General features: G+C 48.7%; 1 protein-coding gene across 1 annotated transcript in view; it reads left to right on the top strand.

The window, feature by feature from the left end:
* CLASP1 (cytoplasmic linker associated protein 1) overlaps positions 1–13,826 on the top strand; it is a 273,563-nt gene that overhangs the window by 93,433 nt on the left and 166,304 nt on the right. Inside the window, exon 7 of the mRNA XM_081096080.1 lies at positions 9,107–9,204. Coding sequence (XP_080952206.1) covers positions 9,107–9,204 — 98 coding nt within the window. The remainder of the gene's footprint in view (positions 1–9,106; positions 9,205–13,826) is intronic.

Genomic DNA, 13,826 nt, shown 5'->3' with positions numbered 1-13,826 from the left:
GGGAGCTCGTTCACAGCTGAGTCCTCTGGTCCACAGTCACTCGTGCAGGCTGTTAAGAAAACATTTCAGGGTTAAAAATAGGAAAATAGGAACACAAACTTACCAAGGATACATTTGTATAGTAAACAGGTCTTCAGTTTATGTATTTTTATTTTAAAATTTTTTATTAATTGATTAATTTGAGAGAGGGAGGAAAAAGAGAGAGAGAGAGAGAGAGAGAGAGAGAGAGAAAGAGAGAGAGAGAGAGATTTGTCATTCCACTTATTTCTGCATTCACGGGTTGATTCTTGTATGTGCCCTGACTGGGGGATCAAACCTGCAACCTTGGCGCATGGGGATGATGCTCTGATCAACTGAATCCCAGCCAGGGCCGAACAGGCCTTTGTGATTGCTCAAGTCCCTGCAGAGAGCCTCGCCGTGCTCTCCTGCTTCCCCCAGCTCCTGGGACCCTCCCATTCATTGTCTTATCCTTTCTTCTTGGCCCTGAACCCCAGTTGCACTTTCGCACCCTCTCAGCTGCTGCTCTGCTGCTTTTCTCCCCAGCCTGGCGTCTCAGGCTCACTGCCCACTGTCTCGTCTCCTCGGGTGGCGCCTACTTCTCTCCATTCATCTCTTACCCAGCCGCATTGAAAATATATAGTTAACATCCAAATACAATTGTTAGACATTTTTATTTATGGAATCATACTTTATGTTCAGCATTAATTTAAAAATTCTAGATTACCCAATGAGTTATTGGCCCCCGCCCCTTTTTGGTGTTGTCTCCATTTTTTGTTTTCTATGGAAAAGTCCTTTATAGAGGCCACACTTGGAGGGCATCCTTTCGTGGAGCAGGAAAGCCAGCATGGCTAGTTGAACTTGCTTGTCCCTAATGCAGGTGCTTACTTAGCCACAGGTGATGAGAAGTCACGCTGGGCCTGTGGGAGATGGACATTTCTGGTGAAATGAGGTTGGTGCTCCCTGGGCAGCTGTTAGCAATCTGACAGTCAGAGCGTTCCAGATGGAGTGCTCAGGGGTCATGTACTCACACCTGCTTTTGGAGTGTGTGGTCTGCACGGATGCGTGTGCAAGTGCAGACGCACACGAGCCGCATCCCCAGCACCCTCCTGCAGGAAACTTCCCAGTCGCTTCTCTGATCCCATCCACTTACCCATGCCTCCTTCACCTGAGGCTATTTTCCACGGATTTTCTTAGAGTGACAGGTGGGGGAGAGGCACAGAGAGGGAGACACCAATGTGAGAGAGACACATCGGTTGGTTGCCTCCCACATGCACTTGGACCAGACGCCAGACATTGAGCCCACCACCAAGGTACGTGCCCTTGACCGGAATGAAATGGAAGACCCTTCTGGGCTTGGCCGATGCTCTAACCACTGAGCAACCGGCCAGGACTTGCCTTTAACTTTTCATTAGTCTGGCCCTTGAGGTCAGGACTGTGACTGGCTCCTCTTCCTTGTCCCAGGACTGCCTTCCAGCAGTGTGAGGGTTCAGTAGACACCCCACAGCTGCTTGAATGACTTGCCCTTCTTAGCATTTGTCTCAGGCCAGAGAGGACAGTGGTATCTGGGCAGTGCTGCCGCTGTGCTCCCTGCCTTCAGCTCTCGTGAGGGGAGTTCGCCTGGCTCTGCAAGAGGCCGCTGACACTGGGTGTGAACTCTGGACACCTCTCCCTTAGAGGGCGTGAGTTCATTTGCATATTGGTCTGGGCAGAGTGACTCCAAGTGGGAAACCCCTCCGTACAGATAGAGGGGTGTTGCTTAGGATGCTTTCGCTGGAGCCGTGGGAGAACGCATTGTCCTGCATCATGAGGAGGGGCTCTAGGCTTTGTTAGTGAACAGTCATTTCCCAGAGACTGGCTCAGTCCTTGGGCTTTGTCCTTGGCAGCTGTCCCCAAAGACACAGCCCAGGCCCAGCCCAGCCGCCTGCACGCTCTGCCTGCCTGGTTGATGAAAGCCGGGTGCTTCCCGTGTTCCACCTGTTTTAACTTTTCTGTCCTGAGAGCTTGAAACCTGCATGGACACTGAGAATGAGAGTGCATCTCATTGCCATCATCGAGCTTCAGCAGCAGATGAGACAAGGCCAGTTTAGTTCCATCTGTGCTCCCTTCCCCGTCCCAATATTTTGAAGCAAATCTTAGACAGCATTTCATTTACTTCTTTAAAAAAATGTTTTTATTGATTTCAGAGAGGAAGGAGAGGGGCAGAGAGATAGAAACATCAGTAATGTGAGAGAATCATTGATTGGCCACCTCCTTCACACCCTGTACTTGGGATTGAGCCCACAAGCCAGCCATGTGCCCTGACCAGGAATTCAACCGTGACCTCCTGGTTTATAGGTTGATGCTCAACCACTGAGCCACACAGGTCGAGCTCATTTAATTCTTAAATACTGTAAAAGATAAGACTCTTTTCATACATAACAACACTGTATTCCCTCCTGTCCACCAGGAACGAGTGGTTCTCAGGTTATCAAGTTCCCGCCAGCGACCCCTGTCCCTCAGTGTCGCCTGTTTGTGGTGTCCCGCATTTCTCTTGGCAAGGATGGAGACGCACGCCCCTGAGTTCCCTGCGGCCCTCCCGCCCCCTCAGGTTTCCTGCGGAGAATCCCTTCCCTTCCCTGTGTTACACTGAGATTTTACCTCCTGAGCTGAGGATAGGGTTTCCTTCCTGGAGTGCAGTTTGCAGAGCTAGGAGGACAGTTGCTCCAGCACAGGCAGCGTGCTGAGACGTCACTCACCATAGGAAGTCTCTGTTCTAGATAAGGACTTTCGTGCACATCTTTAAGTGTCTGAGGATTGTTGTCTCAGCACTCCCTGCGCTGGACCTGAGCTGGGCTGAGCCAGCTGTGCTCCAAACGGGGAGCCTGTGCCCAGGGCTGCAGGCCATGGCAGTGCGCGCAGTGCACATGAGGCCCCGCTGAGTCCGCAGGGGTGTGGCACCCGCTCTCCACGGCAGGCTGGCTGGGGCTGTTCTCCCAGGAGAGGGTAGGTGTGCTTCCCGTCAGCTTACCGCACCCTTCCTTTCTCTGGAGGTGGAGCCGTCCCTCAAGTTGTAAGATTCACAGGGACCTCTATTTTGACTCCCTCAGTGGAAGGCAATGTTCTAAGGTGAGAAGGATGAGGGCCTGCACTCAGGCGGCAGCCAGCTCCCTGCCCTGCTGGTCACCTGCTGTGGGCCCAGCAGGTGGCTGGCCTCACTGCCCCAGACCCCATGACACGGTCCACAGAGGCCCTGCGAGGATGGCTGCAGAGGCAGAGACCTCAGAATCTGTAAAGCATTCAACTCAGGCCTGGCAGGTAATGCTGAACATGTGGGCTCTTGTCTTGTGCAGTCCTACTGGCCTGAAATGTTAGGGTTCCTTCTTGTGGTGAGTTTGAGGTAGACAAAAGTACACTTTTTTCTGAACATTTGAAAGTGTCTTATAGACATGATATTTTTAGTCCTGATGCTTTATACTGTGCATCTCCTAACAGGACATTTTCTTATATAAGCACTAGTGGCCCAGTGCACGGATTTGTGCACATTGAAAGGAAATTAATTAGAAGAAATATATATATATATATTTTTAAATATATTTTATTGATTTTTTACAGAGAGGAAGGGAGAGAGATAGAGAGTTAGAAACATCGATGAGAGAGAAACATCGATCAGCTGCCTCCTGCACATCTCCTACTGGGGATGTGCCCGCAACCCAGGTACATGCCCTTGACCGGAATCGAACCTGGGACCTTTCAGTCCGCAGGCCGATGCTCTATCCACTGAGCCAAACCGGTTTCGGCAAGAAGAAATATTTTAATATCACTATTCTCTATATTAGAAGTGTCAACCAAATTCATGTTTGACAATGACAGATTGAAACATACGCATGAGATTGGTGCCAGCGAGAGCTTTATACATATTGTGCAAGCACAAGCCAACTTAGCCTTTTATATATATAGAATGAACTTGCTTAATTAGACCTGCTTTCTGATGTAGCTAAACTTCTTCCAGCTCAGTGAAGCACCCCAACTTCTCTTTCAGGTAATTGTCAGCAACACAGCAGTAAATATCAACATGAAGCAGATCATTATTGTAGATCACACAGGGAGAACAAAGGGTAAAATATTTAACTGCAGCAGTGTTTGACTATATTCTGCGCAGTGAGAGAACCTGAAGTCATTTTCAAGGTCCACCATTTCTTACTTCTTTTCAGTCGGGTCAAGTTTCTAAACTTTCTAAATCTCCATTTTCCTGCTAATGAAAAGAAAATGGGATTCCACCGAGTCTATCTACCTCCTCCAGGACTTCTGTGAGGATCAAATGAGATGAGGCAGGGGAAAACGCTTTACAGACATTTGGTTAAAGTGTGAAATGTTTGCACCTGGCTACAAAGTAAGCTGTGTTCCTGGGCTGAAGAAACTGCAAGGAGGGTAGTTGCTGCCAAGGAGAGGGAGCCGGGCGGTTGCTATGTGACGCTATTACCTGGTGCCATAGCCACCATTTCTGGGCTGGGCTGGGCTGGGCTGGGCTGTGGGCTGCATTTTGCACCATGGGGTCTGGGCAGTGTTGGCTGTGATTTGGTGGACTGTGGCTGTGCAGGGTGGTGGTGGGGCCTGTGTCTCACTTGGGGAAGCTGAGTGTTGCTTTGTGAGTGCCAGGTCCTTGGTGCCATTTCTCTGTGCGCATCATGGCAGCTCTTGCATTGAGCGTCTGCCCCCATGGTGGTCAGTGTGCATCATAGCGACCGGTCGGACCCTTGGACACTTAGCATATTAGCCTTTCATATATATACACTAGTAGCCCGGTGCACGAAATTCGTGCACTGGGGTAGGAGGGGGGAAAGGGGCCCCTCAGTCTGGCCTTCACCTTCTTTAATCTGAGACCCCTCAGGGAATGTCCAACTACCTGTTTGTGCCCACACTTTTAAAAGATAACAGCTCCATTGTTGTTTCTTTTTTTTTTTTTTTAATTTTTTTTTTTAAAAATATATTTTATTGATTTTTTACAGAGAGGAAGGGAGAGAGATAGTTAGAAACATCGATGAGAGAGAAACATCGATCAGCTGCCTCCTGCACATCTCCTACTGGGGATATGCCCGCAACCCAGGTACATGCCCTTGACCGGAATCGAACCTGGGACCTTTCAGTCCGCAGGCCCACGCTCTATCCACTGAGCCAAACCGGTTTCGGCTGTTGTTTCTTTCTTATGCTTAAAACCATTGAAATTAGTAGGTATTCAAAGTGTGTATACATTTTGGGAGGACACCCTGTATATTTCTAGTCAGCAGTGAAAGAAACCAACAGCAGATTTGGAACCCCAAGACAGGGAACCTCGCTCACTCCCCACGTCTCCCCACTTTACTTTCCACCTTCGTGGGCAGCAGGAGAATCAACGTTTTCTCTCATTAATTCGGAAAAGCATGTCCTGTCACCCACTGCCCAGCAGAAGTGCGCTAGGCCCCAAGCAAGCGAGGCTCAGTCAGGGCAGCCTTCGCTTATGGGTGCTGGCACCCAAAGTGCACATTCCTTCTCTACAGTCGCCCCGACTATCCCACTGTTTCACTGAGGACAGAATTCCTCTCTGCCTCTGGGTTCTTGATCTTGAACGCTGACCGAAGGCACCTCAGCGAGGGCTGCCCATGCCCAACCAGGTGTGTCTGTCTGCACCTGCTCCTGCCTCAGCACCTGCATTAACCCCCCAGAGGTGATCTCGTAGCTGCACTGGCCTCCGTGGGAACAGGGCATCACCACTCTGCCCTCTCACTGTCATCTTACAGGCGCCCACGCTCAGCACCCAGAACACCCAGACACTCTCCAAAGGACGTGAGCGCATAAGAGGGGATGTGTGCACATCCTGTGGGGGTGTTAGGCATGCTGGGTTGATGGAAGTGCAGTGAAGAGGCAAGGGGAACTTGTTTTGCACGCCTTGGTTTGCAACTGTTGCAGGCGCGGGAGGGTGACAGTGTGCTGGGGGATGTTCGCATGCCGGGGGGGATGTGCACACCGGAGGCCTCTGGCTTTGCAGATCTGCAAACCCTCGTGGTGCGGTCAGGAGGACATCAGTCTGGCTCGCCATGGTGGCTGTCCCTGCGATCCTGCACCTTCTGGGCCAGGAGGCGGATCTTGCGCAGCCACGCCTGGGCGCTGATGGCCTGCAGGCGCTACTTCAGCTCAGCCTGCAGCCTCCGCTTGGCGCGCTCACAGCTGTCACCACCGCCATGTGGGGAGTACAGGCCGCCCTCCGCCGGCCTGCCTCCCCTGTCCAGAGGCTCTCTGCGCTGCTCACCTGCCCAGAGTGACTGGGGCTGGGTGGAAGCCAGGCGTCCTGCCCTGCCCAATCCCGGCCAATCCGCCCCTGTGCGAGCTGCTGCCCCACCAGGAAGGGTCACGGATCTGGGTCCCGGGACTACGGACAGCCTCAAGCACTGCCCCCCGCCTGGCAGGGTCACAGATCCGGTCCCGGACTGCGGACAGCCTCAAGCACTGCCCCCCGCCCGGCAGGATCACAGATCCGGTCCCAGACTGCGGACAGCCTTGCCCACTGCCGCCTGCCTTCAGTATGCAAATTAGCCGCCATCTTGTTGCTTCAGGGTGGGGGTCCCCACTGGGGTGCCTGGCCAGTCTGGGTGAGGGGATGATGGCTGTTTTCAGGCTGGCGGGCAACTGAGGCTCCCAACCTTTTTTTCTTTTTTTTTTATTCTGGGATTTATTTACCTTTTATGGCTGTCACTGGAGCTGAGAGCCGGCTTTAGCTCTGAGGCCCGGCTGCAGCTCTGAGACCTCGGCTGCTGAAAGCAGGGATCTGGGTTTGTTTGGGTTCTATAATTGAAACACTGTTGCGATCCTGCTGGCCGAAGCCCGGCTGGCTGAAAGCAGGTTTCTGGGGAATGTTTAGCTTCTATATTTGCAACATTGTTTCTTAGAGTTGCAGCTCAGAGGCCGGCAGCGGCAGGCGGGGAACCTTGGCTTCCTCCGTCACTGGAGCAAGCAAGCCTCCTATTCACTTCAGCTGCCTGGCTGCTGGCCGCCATCTTGGTTGGCAGTTAATTTGCATATATCCTGATTAGCCAATGGGAAGGGTGTCAGGGTTATGGTCAATTTGCATGTTTCTCTTATTAGATAGGATAGCTATCTCATTTTCACATTCAATACATTTAATATTGAGATAATGGTAATGTGTAATAGACAGTTCATAGTTGAGTTTCCCCTAGTTTCTTTCTTTCTTTCTTTTTTTAATTCCATTCTGCCCTTGAGCCTTATTTATTGCTGCCTCCTTCTGCCGGGGTCCAACCCCAGCGGGTCCAGGGGTCCCCAAAGGTGTAGACGGAGTCGGCGAAGAAGGAATGACACGGAGGCAGCGTTCAGTTGATCATCATAGCCGGGTTCTCTTGTCAGGGTCTCCTGCCAAGTTCTGGTCTGGATCTCCAGCGAAGTTCTGGCTAGGATCTCCAGCCAGGTTCTGTGTCCATGTTCTCTTGCTAGGTTCTCCAGCCAGGTTCTCCAGATTCTCCAGCCAGGTTCTGTAGCCATGTTCCCTCGCTAGGTTCTCCAGCCAGGTTCTGTCCAGGTTCTCCAGCCAAGTTCAGTCACCAGGTTCTAGTCAGGTTCTCTTGCCAATTTCTGTAGTCAGGTTCAGTCCAGGATCTTTTGCCATGTTCTCTCCAGCGAAGTTCTTCTGTCTGTAGGTTCTGTGTAGGTGCTGTCTTCTTTCTGTCTCCTAAGTTCTGTGTCTTGCTGTCTTATTACATCTGTATTTATACCAGTTGATTCAATCCTATCAATCTCTATTACAAAGGTTAGGGCATTTCTTATCTCCATTCCAGGGAGTAAAGATTATGTAGCTTAAGCATGATTGTTCATAGTTAAAGTGATTAATTACCCGCCTGGCACTTAGTTGAGGGGTTTTATTCCCTCCCTAACTTCAGGGAAAAATTCCTACCTGGGGAAACAACCTTTCTAGGAGAGGCATCCCCTCCCTGACTTCAGGGAAAAATTCCTACCTGGGGAAACAACCTTTCTCGGAGAGGTGACCTTGGTTAAAACACACAGCGCTAAGGGGAGCAAACATATTAAGAACAGTATGCTATATATGCCAGGTCTCTTGAAACAGCAAGGATGGACCGGCTCCCGGCATCCTTCGTTCATATTTGTGTTTGTCCTGGCTGCTTACTTGCTCTTCCCGAGGCTCATGCCCTTCACTCTGCTCCCAGGTCCTTGTGCAGGCTGTGCCTCGCTTGGCAGCTGCCTCATTGCATCCTTTCCTGGTAAAATGCACATTCAGGCACATTCCAGGTGGTTCCTTCCTCCCCATAGAACATTCCTTGGTCTCCTGTGGTGTGCGTGTTCCCTCCCTAAACTACCCAGCTCTTTGTACTCTTGTATAAAATGATTTTATTACAGTCTCTCCTGTATTAAATGTAGAATATATGGAATTTTCCCCATTTCCTTTCTAGAACCGTGAGTGTTTTTCCCATTTTTAATTTTTTAATTTATGAACTTCTTGAATACAGGCCGTACTGCCCATTTTCCTTACTCAGTGTTTGACCTAAATCCAGAGTACTTTACATGGTGTTTTATTGTCAGTATAATTTAACTTTCTAATTTGGAAAGATGCCCTGAAAATTCTAGTTTTCTGACTTCATCTTAAAGAATGAAAAAAAAAACCAACTAAGGGATATGGACTTGAATATGTATATGGGAATAGGACCTAAGTTTTTCTACTCTTTGGGATTGTACCTACAGAGTCAGAACTGTTAACCATGGGTTCATCTGGTCAAATATCTAGAAAGGATTGTATACACCAGCCGTGGGCAAACTACGGCTCGCGGGCCTCCCGTTTGAAATGAATAAAACTAAAAAAAATAAAGACCGTATCCTTTTATGTAATGATGTTTACTTTGAATTTATATTAGTTCACACAAACACTCAATCCATGCTTTTGTTCCGGCCCTCCGGTCCAGTTTAAGAACCCATTGTGGCCCTCGAGTCAAAAAGTTTGCCCACCCCTGGTTTACACAGTTGCACTGGTAAAATGGCGATGAACTTGGGGTGGTGTGTAGCCTGCTGTGTCCCAGCAGGAAGTGCTGTGGGATGACACTGAGAGCTATAAGATCTCTTCTTTTACATCTAGGTTCGAGATGCAGCAATAAACAGCTTAGTGGAAATTTACAGACATGTAGGAGAACGTGTGAGGGCAGACCTCAGTAAAAAAGGATTGCCGCAGTCCCGGTGAGTTCAGACTTTTTTCCCTTCTTCTGCTCTTCCTCCTACTCTTTTTCAGTTAACATTTTGGTTTGCACTTCTTATTTTGTTGTGATAAATTTTCAAAGAATGTATGGTTAGTGGATTGGTGATGGGAGAGATTGTCCTGATCGTATGCTATGTCAGGGGTCCCTTCCCATTCCAATTTCTCAAAAGTAAGACTCTCTCACCCAGACATCTAGCCAAGTGCCAGGCCATCCCCTGATTTTAGAAGCATATTTAAAATGGATGGATTTTGAAAATTCACGATTCTTTTGGTTCAGATGGTTCTATATATTATATACACACAGCATCTCATTATAATATGCGCTTAGAATATCTTTGAGTGAGTGGAGCCTTTCTAAGAATGAGTTTGGTTTGGAAAACATCTTTGAAATGGTAGTTTTCTCACCAATCAGAAAGGATATATGCACCTCTATGTTCATAGCAGCACAATTCACCATAGCTAAGATCTGGAAACAGCCTAAGTGCCCATCAGTAGATGAATGGATTAGAAAACTGGTACATCTACATGATGGAATACTATGCTGCTCTAAAAAGGAAGGAACTCTTACCATTTGCAAGGGCATGGATGGAACTGGAGAGCATTATGCTAAGTGAAATAAGCCAGTCAATGAAGGAAAAATACCACATGATCTCACTCATTCATGGATAATAGAGACCATTATAAACTTTTGAACAATAATAGATGCAGAGGCAGAGCTGCCTCAAACAGATTGTCAAACTGCAGCGGGAAGGCCGGGGAGGGTTGGGGGGCAGGAGGGAGGGGGGTAAGAGATCAACTAAAGGACTTGTATGCATGCATATAAGCATAACCAGTGGACATAAGACACGGGGGGATAGGGGAGGCTAGGGGACTGTCTAGGGTGGGGGGGAAAAATGGCCACATATGTAATACCCTTTGTAATACTTTAAGCAATAAAATAAAAAAAAAAAAAATAAAGAAATGGTAGTTTTCTGTTCAGTAATGTCAGCCTCCCCGCGAAGAAGCTGGGGGTCAGCATCTTATCAGACCCAAGGCAACTGTTGTGTCTGAATTTAAAAATTAATGGAGAGTTGGATGTGCATAATTTGAACTGTGATGCAGAAACCTTGCACCAAATGAATTTCAAACCCCTTGCCCCGCCCATTCCTTTAAGGGAGAAAGTCATTGTGAAAACCCTGGGAGTTAGAGGTGGACTGCACTCACAGAGCAGCTGGTCAGAGCCTGTCCTTGTGGCCACGGCAACAGCAGAGGCCCAGAGACATGCAGTGAGCTCACACAGCCGAGTCAGAGCTGGGCCTGAAGCTCTGTTCTCTGCCTTGCCTTTTCGTTTCTTCATCCTGTTTGACAAGAGTTCACAGAGCACCTAGGCATGGGACGGAATATTGAAGTATACAGGGGTCTTGATGTCCCTTAATTGGATGTGACAGTGGGCCCCTCACCCTAAGGACGGGGTTCCACGAGCAGCTGAGTGGGGCTATATTCTTTCTTGCTGAGTCATGTCGGACCCGGTATCGCTCTCACTATGGGCCCTGAGCTGTGCACAAGGCAAGGAGATGGGCCGCTAACTACTCTTCATGTGCTTACAAAGGTAATCTCTGAGAATAAAGGTTTTTTGCCCATGTTTTACTAACCTCAGCCTTCTGGATTGTGAATGAATGGTGAGAACACTTATGGTGAGAGACAAAACTTAAAGACGAAACTACTGAACAATCTCTTGGGCCAAATTGGAGGGAGGACACAGATGAACGGCAGAGCAGGGGCTGGAGGCAGAGGGCTGTTTGATGATGTCACGATCATTGTTGGGAAAACAGGCCTTAGGCAGTGAGACTCCTGCTCCAGGATGGCTCTCCATGCGCTGCAGCTCCCAGGGGCCAGGGCCTGAGCGGACCGGCAGCGCACACGGTGGGGTTCCTGGGTGACGCCGAAGGTTGCTGCGGTGAGACCTAGAGGTGGGTGTAGGAAGGAGCCGGCCCCGCAGGCCAGACGGCTGTCTGGAGACGCCTGCTTACAGGGTTGGCCCTGGGCCATGTCTGGAAACTTGGATGTGGAGAGGATTCCCAGTGTTCCCAAAGAGCGAGATAAGAGTGGCTCTCTGTGCCCCACGGCGCAGGCCTTAGCTGAGCCCCTGCTTCCCTTCAGGGAGTCTGACAATTTGGGAAGTGCTGGGCAGAGGGTGTCTGTGTGACCAGCCCCAATAAAACCTCCAGGCACTGAGACTCTAATGAGCAGACCGCCTTTCCCAGGGGTTCCCCACCCGTTGCTGGGAGAGTAACCACATCCTGTGTGACTTCACCAGGGGAGGCTCTAGGAAGCTTGTGCCTGGCGCACCTGGTCCTCACCCCGCGCACCTTTTCCAGTTGCTGGTTTTTCTTTGTGTTCTTTTACTACGATTGTCCTGTAATAATTACAGCTGTGAGTATGACTATATGGTGAGTGCTGTGAGTTGTGTTAGCAAATTGTTGAATGTGGGAGTGGCCTAGAGGCCCCTCAGCACAGAGGGTGCTTTAGGTAAGGTCCCAGAGACAGTGGATGCCAGAGCCCCAGGCATGCGTGTCATGTGCTTTCTGCTAATCTTTTTTTTTTTTTTTTTAATTTGAGAGAGAGGAGGGGAGAGAGAGAGAGAGAGAGAGAGAGAGAGAGGAGAGAGAGAGAGAGAGAGAGAGAGAGAACACGCCTGGACTGGGGATCAAACCCGTAACCTGGGTATGTGCCCTGACCGGGAATCAAACCCACCACCTTCTGGTGTATGGGGCAACACTCCAACCAACTGAGCCACACCATCCAGGGCCACATACTTTTAAAAAATATATAAAAAGCTACAGAAGAGCTGGGCCTCTGTGAATAGGAATGGGGTTTTTTGCTATCTCATGTTATCTAAAAATTTCCCCCCTAATTCTGAACCAAATGGAGAAGGTAGTCCTGTTAAAATGGATACACATGGGCACAGCCGTTCTGTGAACGCACAGGGCTTGGAGAATGAGGCTGGCGGTTCTTTACAAACGCGCTCTAGTGAAAGAAGCTGAAACCAGGTTTCTTTGGATTTATGGCAAGACAGTTACCTAAGGTCTAGCACTGTGAGTGTCGGAGGCTCTGGCTGCCACCTTTATTTTGTCGGGGATGTGTCCAAATGGAACAAGACTTGTAAAGAACCCTGTTGTTCGGGAAACTCAGTGTCTGCTCTGTGTGGCTCCGATGGCTGGCTTGAGTACTTGACTCTTCTAGACCTCTGTTACATCATTATAGATTTTTTTGTTACTATGTGAGCATAACAGATTTTTCAGCTTAGCGGGATTCCATAGGACTAATGAAATCTTGTAGAATTTGCTTAATGCTTTCTAAAACTTGAGTTTTGTCCCGGAATGAAAATGTTGACCTCCTATGAGTTTGCTCATTGAGAACTACATTTGAGAAGAAGGTTAACTATAACTCTAAAAAAATACATGATGTAAAAGAATGCCTTCATCATACCAGCTAAATAACTTTGACAAGAGCAGACTCATCTGAGCAGCAGTTCTCTTTGTTCATTCACAGTTGGGAAGTGCCTGTCACGTTGGAGGAGCTGGAATTAGGGGTTTGGGTCACGTGTTAAAAGCTGTTTTAGCCTTGTTGTCTGGTGGCTAAAGTCATATTTGAGCCAAAAAGTAAAGCAGAGATTTTCAGCCAAGTCTCCATGTGAGCAGGTCTCCCCACCCCCCACAGGATCTCAGCATTGTTGAGCTGTGAACTTCAGTTAGGACAGTCTTCGGCCATTTTACATTGTTTAACACATTATTTTCGCAGTTCATGCATGTGATATGTGCAGAGAGTAAGTGCACAGTTTGTAGCTATCCAGTGTGGCATGCCATATGGTTGCGTGATATTTGTGTGGCACGCTGGGCACCCTCTGTCACTCCTGTGGCTTACTTTCATAGACACGTGCTTTCAGCACGCTATGGCATTCCCTGTCCTGGTGGATATGCCAGGCGATATTTGTATCTGTGGTATATTTAGTTTGGAAGCTATAGGTAAAAGACTGGTGTTAAGTTTGTCTCTGGTACCATCATTTGGGAACCAATTGCCTGAACAGCAGCTGCTTTAAACCTGGAGAAACTTTAATTTATAGAGGGAGCCGACGCATGCCATCTGATGCATTGTGGCCATGTGGTAAACTTACTGTGACCCTGCAGTTTTGAATAGTTCTCATAATGTTTGGTTTGCTATTTCAATCTATTTAAAAATTTATGGACATTCACTAGACATTATTACCTACTGACTGTATAGTTAAGGGAAAAAATGGAAACTTTCTCGTTGTAAATTTGCTTGCACTTGCTAAAGCTTTTAGTGCCCATGGCAAGAGCAGGATGAGAGATGTGCTCGGCAATGTCTGCTCTCATTTCTAAGTTTGTTCTGCCAGTGATGTATGCAGAGAGAGCTGACGAGGTGGATAAGAGATGGAAGAAAGGCAGGTCCTTGCCCCTCTGCCATTTTTCTGCAGAGGCAGACGCTGTCACCTGGCTTATGGCTGCTTTTGTACCTATTGCTCTGTCTCCAAATACTGTGCATGTACTGCTAAACCTTAGGTTTTTTGTCACAAGAACTTTACTTTGCATCATGGAGGGTAAAT

This window comes from Myotis nattereri (genome assembly GCF_964212035.1).
Source record: "Myotis nattereri genome assembly, chromosome: 7".
Lineage (NCBI taxonomy): Eukaryota > Metazoa > Chordata > Mammalia > Chiroptera > Vespertilionidae > Myotis > Myotis nattereri.
This window is presented reverse-complemented; position numbering and strand designations above follow the sequence as displayed.